The following is a 7,678-nucleotide window of genomic DNA, read 5'->3' as shown; positions in this document are numbered from 1 at the left end:
AAGTTTGAATTTTGTCATGCCAACTAAGAAGTAAACAAAGATACACAATTGTAGATCCAGGATGTAACAACACGTTCTAACACAAAAGATCTCAGAACGAAGTTGGTTTGGTTATTAATTTACACAGTTTAATCTCTATGGTTTTCGTTGAAACAAAAATGACATGATTATGTTGGACGTACTCTACCACGGAGGAACTCTCCACGAATTGTTCGTAAGATGAAAGATGTTTAGATCACCCCATTTCAAGGTCAAAATGTGAGATCAACACTGACATAGATCCACCATCTCATCAACCCATCCTATCTGTATTTGTGTTTCAAGGCAAGAATATAACCTAGTAGTTTTAAAGTGAGGGCCACATCAGGTTTCTGTGGGCTATAGTTCAAAATTGGCCAAGTTTTTGCTACTTTCGGAAATGATTTTCTGAAATTGTAGTGCAAACCTGGTTGTACCTACAGCCGGGTCGTCCGGCGACAATGCTCTAGCACCGGTGGCAACCCCTACTTCTGCGGGACGGCAAGCCCCGTCCGGCGAGCCGCCCCTCTGACGTTGCACGCCGCTCCTGGTCGGCCATGGCTCCCGTCGCCCTCTTCCTCCATCCTCGGTGTTGACCAAGCAGTTCCTCTGTCCCTCTTCCCGACCTTCGCCCGCGAGCTCGAGCCTCTCCACCGGCCATGGATGCGAGCTTCCCACACGCCGCCTACCGCCGTACTTAGGAAGATGACAGGTGTGAGACGATTCATCGGGAATCTCCCGATCTAGTTCGAAAGGAAGATGACAGCCGTGAGGAGATTTGTCGGGACTTGAAAACACTTAATGACAACAACAATGCAAAATATGGTATCCTCTAAACATATGATGCCCTGGATTGGTCACATTGAACTACTTATACGTATCATACATGTATACTAAATAACCGGGAAACAATGTATAAATAAGAAATATACAAATATCAACGGCGAGAAAGTTAGAGGGGAAGGCGCCGGATCGCCCCTCCATGATTCTCGGATTTGGTGGTCTTTTCAACAATAAATAACTTTTGACAAACATATTTTAGTAACATTATTTTTAGGAGCATATATATATATCATATTGCTTTGAAATATTCTTTTTCCAACTTATTTTATTATTCTATAAACATTCCATCCAAAAATAATTACTTTCCCACCACCTAGTTTTGGTTTACTGTAGTTTGCGCCAATATTTTGTGTTCCCACCAAGAAAAGTCTATTTATCCTTGCCTTCCTAACTACCCACGATTATACTATTCTAAACCAAATCACACGGCGTCTTTAGGGCGATTGGATCTGAGCTCTCGTCCTGGTTCCTCCGTCACGGCGTTAACACAGCGAACCACACCGGAGTCCACTGCACGACGAGGATTCGTCGTCCTCGATCTCGCCCTCTCCTCTATGCCCGCCGACGCGGGCCGCGTCTCCGTGTCCTCGACCATGCTGCCAGCGGCAGTGATGCGGTCTGGCGTCAGCGCCGACGGAGTTCCCGTCTTCTTCCCTGCATCGCGAGCACAGTGCTGGCCTGCCTACGCCGGGGCTACTCGCCACATGGCCGACCTGGAGGTGGAGACGCCACGACCAGGTTCATCACTAAGCCGCATCCCTGAACCTCCATAGCGAGCGATGTAGATCGATCTTTTTTTTGTGTGTGTGTGTATTCCCTACTTTCCTACTTCAATTGGAAGCCAATTTGGCTGCAACTTGTATAGCCCTCCAAGTTCCTGGCACCTGGACCGGCGGCATCTCTGTAGTTTTCGTTAGATTGCCTAGGCTAAATTGAAGTCCGCGTCGTGTGGCTTCAGATAAAGTTCCATCTACTCCTAGATGTGTTTTCTGTTAATATGTGTCTGTATGATTCTGTTCTGCATATTCGTCTTAATGATAATTTTAAATCGAAACAAAAGGTATTAATTATTGGCCCGGCGTCCATAGAAACAAGCTGTGTACCGTGGAGGTTAACTGAAGAATTGTTCACCCAAAACAATTGGACTCAAAGAAGCAAAGTAGAGATGTGAGAAACTTGAGAGAAAAGTGAGAAGTAATTGACCCAGTGTGGTACAATCATGACCTTTGATAGTGCGATTGGATCATGGGGAGATAAATGAATCTGCTCCAGAAGAGAAATAGAACAGAGAGAATAGAGGAGGAGACATGTGTGAGGGGCTCGGCGGCGAAGCTGCACGTGGCAGGCCTTATGGCGCGGGCGCTCAACAGTGCCGTGGCGGCTGCGTGGCGGAGGGCGTCATGCGTGAAGGAGGCACGTTCCTCCCGCTTCCGGCGTCATGTGGCATGGGCCTCCGTGTCATACTAGCCTATATGTTTTGTTTCTTCGGATTCTTATGAACATTGAAGGATTCTCCTGAAATTTCCCATCCATTGAAGTCCTATAGAACTCTCTATAATTTGGTCCTAATTTTTGGTTTGCAGGCCATGCAATTGCTGGGCTATTCTTCCTCTGCTCCACGCTGTGGTTGATGTTGTTGCAACAAATATTACAGGTTCTCATCGAGTTGCTTCTGACAAGAGAATTTGCAATGCAAACTTTCAGAATCAAAGAAACCCCATTTGCGGTTACAGTTGTATCCCGAAACACACCGTATCTACCGTTCTTCTACTAATTTTCTGTCCATTGACTTCCTTAAAAGGGTGTGGATATACTCTCGGCCTAGAAAAAAGCTAGATAAATCTAACATATAGATTCAGAACTTTGAACGTTCAAAACTTTATCAAAGGTTGGATATACTCTCAGCCTACAAAGAAGAGAAAAACAGAGGAGCTACAAATCAGTAACAAAAACACAAAGGTGTCAGCTGAACCTGTAACTATTTGCTCAACAGTTAAACTAATCATTGAGTAAAATTTGTTTTCCTAGCATGATTTTTGTTCTTACTAAGGAAAAAACTAAACTTTAAAATGTGAATGGAAAGTGATGTTGTCGACCTCTAATTGATAAGTATACATATTATTATTTTGGACACTACAAAAAAATGATGAACATGTTCAACCTTCTTGCTCCCAGGTTTATTGAGCACGATTACCAGCAAGGCGAAGCCGGTGGAGCTCATGACCACCGCCATGCACAAGGACTGGCCAAGCCCACAAAAGTAGTTTCGCCGCCAAAACTGTATTTTTTTCTACCATATGCACTCAAATGTTTTGCATTCCCTTGGGATTTTGGTGGATATGAGCATAATTAATGTCTGTTTAACTGAATTTCTCTAATACTGTTTCATACAAAAAATGTCCCGTGGGAAGAAAATAAATTTTCAAATATTGAAGTCAATAGAAAGTGTTGTTGTGGGCCTCTAATTGACAAGCATACATATTATTATTTTTCTTAGTACAAAAAAGATGCTGAACATGGTCCACCTTCTTAGGTTTATTGGGCATGATGACCAGCAAGGTGAACAAGGTGGCGCGCACCACCACCGCCTCGCGCAAGGAAACGTCAAGCCTGCAAAGGTAGTTTCATTGCCGAAACTGCATTTTTTGTCTACCATATGCACTAAAATGTTTTGCATTTCTCTTGGGATTTTGGTGGATTTGAACTAAACGTCCGTTTTAACTGAATCATGCTTTAGAGCCAATAGGAGAAAATCAGCAGCTTCAGGCCCTTGGTTAGTGTTGATGATTTATTCGGATGCAGGATGTTTTGAAAAGACCCTTGGTCATTACTCATTAGTTGTTGTCTCCATTGCTATTTTACTGTATGATGAAATAATCATGGATCTTGTAAAATACTTGGTAATTACGTGTCTCAGTTCTTAATTTAGTGTTTGGAAGTAACCAGGGATACAAAATTATCATTACATATTTTTTCCATTCTTTATTTATCATAGGAGGAAATCCACCCACCTTTTCCGATTTGTGAAAGTTTAAGATGATTTTGGACAAATCAAGCTTAAAGAATATATCTTGCAAGTTCGATAACTGTCAATACATCTTGATATTTTTGATTTTGGACTTGGGCTTTGTCGATTGGAAAAAATAGTTGATCCAAACAAACACCATGTAGTCTTATGGACGTATGAGCCATCTCACTGTATGTGGAGCTTTTCTCTTGCGCCCAACTACTTTATTTTAGCTCTGTCACTATGATCTCCAATTTCGTTCCCAGGTGTACCATTACTATGGTCACGGTCTTGCAAATGCTTCATGTGTAGCTTTTCAGCCTTGCAAATTAGTTATTTTGATTGCTACATGCATATTGTTCAAATATTGGTGCGTTGAAAAGATATGGGTGGAATTAACAAACTGACTAGACATATGAAACAAATTAATGATGCATTTTCAGATCCTCTTGCTTTTGCTAATTTGAACAAGGTAATATTTAAGATTTATTACAATCTTCCATTTCGTTGTTTTAGCTGAGTTACTTATCATTAATACTATTGCACAAAATGTGCAGGATTAACCAAAGGAGGAACTTGAAGAATTGGAGGTAGCAGTGTGTCTTGTAAACAAGCAAGCAATTCTCCCTGCTCCACAGAAAGCTACAGCTGAAGATGAAGAACTTGCTACACTACAAGCTAAAACTTCGCTATGACCAGGGTAATGTTTGATCTTCTGTTAGATCGATTTGTAAAGTTTACTGTATATTTGCTGATTTCACATGATTAATTCACTGGTGCACATTGAATACATACACAAGTGAAGTTTCACATACGATTGTAATACTCGCTCCGTCCCAAAATTCTTGTCTTAGATTTGTCTAAATATGGATGTATCAATTCACGTTTTAGTATTAGATACTTCTATATCTAGACAAATCTAAGACAAGAATTTTGGGACGGAGGGAGTATTAGTCAAGACGTGCATTGCACATGCACATTTACTAGTACATTGCTAAAAGTGCACTTCTATTTGCAGGTGACTACGAAGAGGATTGAGAAAGAAAATAGTAGTACAAACTTACAAAATACTCTTTTACAGAGATCTAGTCCTAATAAGACTCAAGGTGGAAGGCTAATTGTTATTTCCCCAAATGCGCTCATACAAGCTGCAACAAAGAATTCTCAAATGTTTGAAGCAATGGTAGGTCACAACATTGCTTTCTCTTCATGATCACCTGCATTTTATATTTACCTCATTGGCCTTCCTAATTAACTAGCTGCTTCTTCTTTTTCACCATGTGTTGTTACTGCATCGAGTCAGAACTTACAGAAAACAAATATGTGCCAGCTAGGGACATGAACTTAACTGAAACTATAGATTGAGTCACAACTTAAATCAATAGGTGAAGCTTTTAGTACATGTACTTGTGCTTATGCTTTAGACATTTACACTTGTAAAACTGTTCTGATCCCTCAGTTACATGCCTGCTGACACAGTATTACTCCAGTTAGTCTAGCAATAGTTCTTTTTAACAATGGGTCTGGAAAAATTGTATGGCGTATGTTATGTTGGACTCATTAAATAGAACTATTTTTTTTATTTCTTGATTGCAGGATCCAAAGAACTAGATGGACTGGACTCTGGATCACGGGCAATTTAGTCTTGGCACTTAATTAGGATGGCTAAATTACATTTGATTTTCATTTGATGGATATTTGCTATGAGAATTATGAATTTTATGAATCTACATATTATACGTATGGTTTTGAATATTGTAATTGAATTCCTCTATATTTTTTTACAGTTGCAATAGGATATTACCACAACCCACTTTTGGTTGCCACATGTTAGCACCATGAAAATTTTATATTGTCGCAATAGTTTCTCGCTACAAACAGTTCACCCGTTGTGATATCTATTTATCACCACCAAAACTAGTATGTTGCAATCTCCTGTTACGACAACTGGAATATTTGTCGCCATAACTTAATGCCAGAAGTGTAGCGGTTCGTAGCAAAATGCCTAATGCCACAAAAGTAAGGATTGTTGCCATAGTTTATTGCAACAATTGACTATTGCCACGGAAGAGTATGCGCCATGAAACAAACATCGTTGGCATAGGGTGTTGCCACAAATGTCTATCGCCCGCGAGCTACTAGTCGCCATGATTTGTTACATGTTGCATTAACCTATCTCCACAAAGCAAATTGTGGCATCAGGTGAGTGTTGCCACGGGAAAACATGTGGCAACTTCCCACATGGTTGTTGCAGTAGCACACTTTATTGTCACAATTGCTTTTTGTGGCAATAACCTATTACCATCTGTCCAGTCACAACGGCTGCCAACGAATGTTGTTTCGTGGCAATAGGTACTTATCGCCACAAATCAGCATGTATTGCGACGAACAATTTTGTTGCAATAGACCCGAATCATTGTAGTGTTCTCTGTTCCACTCCATCCCTCCTGATGTATGTTTTGTGTCTCAGCTCGAGAGATGTTTCAATGTCTCACTCCGTGAATTGATCCTGAGTTGTTCGACCTTCGATAAGATCGATCCCTCTCGAGTTTTCCTTCTCCTCTCATTGTCATGTTAGTTGGAGTTCTTGGGGCAAGACATTGAGACAAAGATGGTGATTGAATCAACGTTCATTTGAAGTGCAACATGGATCGTGAAGATTGCGTTAGTTGCGTTCCCCCATCATCTTACCCTACACTTGAATCTCGGGACGAGATTCTTGTTTAGTAGGGGTGAGCTGTCACATCCCTAGCTTCTGGTAATGCTCTAGGCTAGCTTCATGTGTGCATCATGTCTATATTCCGAAAGTTGAAATGAGGAAATTGAAAGCCTCGGAAATCATTTTAATAAAAGGGCAAGAAACCCTAAAATTGCAATCAGTAAATCCAAAATGCCCTAGAAATAGCTCTAACAATTTTGGCAAGAGTTATAAATCAAACCAAAATTTTGGAACATTTCTAAGGAATTATTTGGGCTCTGATTTTAAATCAATATTCTATTTGAATTTGGAGTTATATTCATAATATATAATGAATATATTTTCAAATGCCCTGACATATTTTATGTATATGAGGAGTAGACCTTAAGTGACATAAAATTATCCAGGGGAGTTTTGGCACTGATTTCAAATTTGTTTGAATTTGAATTCAGTGGCAATTAAATAAAACAAAACAGAAGAAAAATTAAAAAAGAGCAGAAGACCTACCTGGCGCTTACCTACAGCCCAGCGGCCCAGTTGTGCTGCCCAGCCCACCTGGCCCGTGCCAGTCATCACCTACCTCTGCCAGTAGGCAGAGGAGGCAGACAGCGCACACGCGCCCGCGGCGCCACGCACCTCCCTGCTCGCCTGCGTCATCGAGGCCACCGCGACGCCTCGGGCCTTCTCTTCGGCGCCGCCCCGAACCCCTGGACATTTCACTCTCCCCCTCTGCCCTCTCTCTCGCCCTCTCCTCGCCATGTCCGCAACCGTCAAGCGCTCGCCGCCGTGGAACCCGTAGCCACCGCACACCCTAGGTCCCGCGCCGTGTCCAGCCACGGAGAGAAGCTCGTCCTCGTCTGAACGCTGAAGATCAGAAGCCTGGGCGCACTGCAGCGCCGTCAGCATCATCGTCTTCCTCGCTGGCAACCCGTGGATCGCCGCCGTCGATTCGTGCTGAAGAGGGCCTCCCCGAGCCGTCTGAGCTGCTAAACCACTTCGTTGTGAGGACTCCTTCGTTTCCCCCCGCCTCCCCTGCTCGTTCTCGTGCCGTAGCTGCCGTCCCCGCAAGCATCGAGCTCCGGCCATCGCCATGGCCGGCGAACCTCGCGCCC

At 42.4% G+C, this 7,678-nt stretch overlaps 1 protein-coding gene across 2 annotated transcripts; it reads left to right on the top strand.

Moving 5' to 3' along the window:
- Positions 1-1,262: 1,262 nt before the first annotated feature.
- Positions 1,263-5,677, top strand: LOC123057810 (uncharacterized). Of its 2 annotated transcripts, XR_006426971.1 has the most exons (7): positions 1,263-1,599; positions 2,445-2,515; positions 3,037-3,121; positions 3,395-3,479; positions 4,426-4,568; positions 4,887-5,051; positions 5,465-5,677. XR_006426971.1 is itself a non-coding variant. In XM_044480696.1 (6 exons), exons 1-4 carry the CDS (start codon positions 1,416-1,418, stop codon positions 4,429-4,431), a joined length of 360 nt encoding a protein of 119 aa, XP_044336631.1. In that variant the 5' UTR covers positions 1,263-1,415; the 3' UTR covers positions 4,432-4,568; positions 4,887-5,051; positions 5,465-5,677. The 2 variants fall into 2 exon arrangements, 1 of the variants encoding a protein (XP_044336631.1); XM_044480696.1 differs by lacking the exon at positions 2,445-2,515.
- Positions 5,678-7,678: the final 2,001 nt, after the last annotated feature.

The sequence above is a fragment of the Triticum aestivum genome, chromosome 3A, assembly GCF_018294505.1.
Source record: "Triticum aestivum cultivar Chinese Spring chromosome 3A, IWGSC CS RefSeq v2.1, whole genome shotgun sequence".
In the NCBI taxonomy this organism is placed as follows: Eukaryota; Viridiplantae; Streptophyta; class Magnoliopsida; order Poales; family Poaceae; genus Triticum; species Triticum aestivum.
This window is presented reverse-complemented; position numbering and strand designations above follow the sequence as displayed.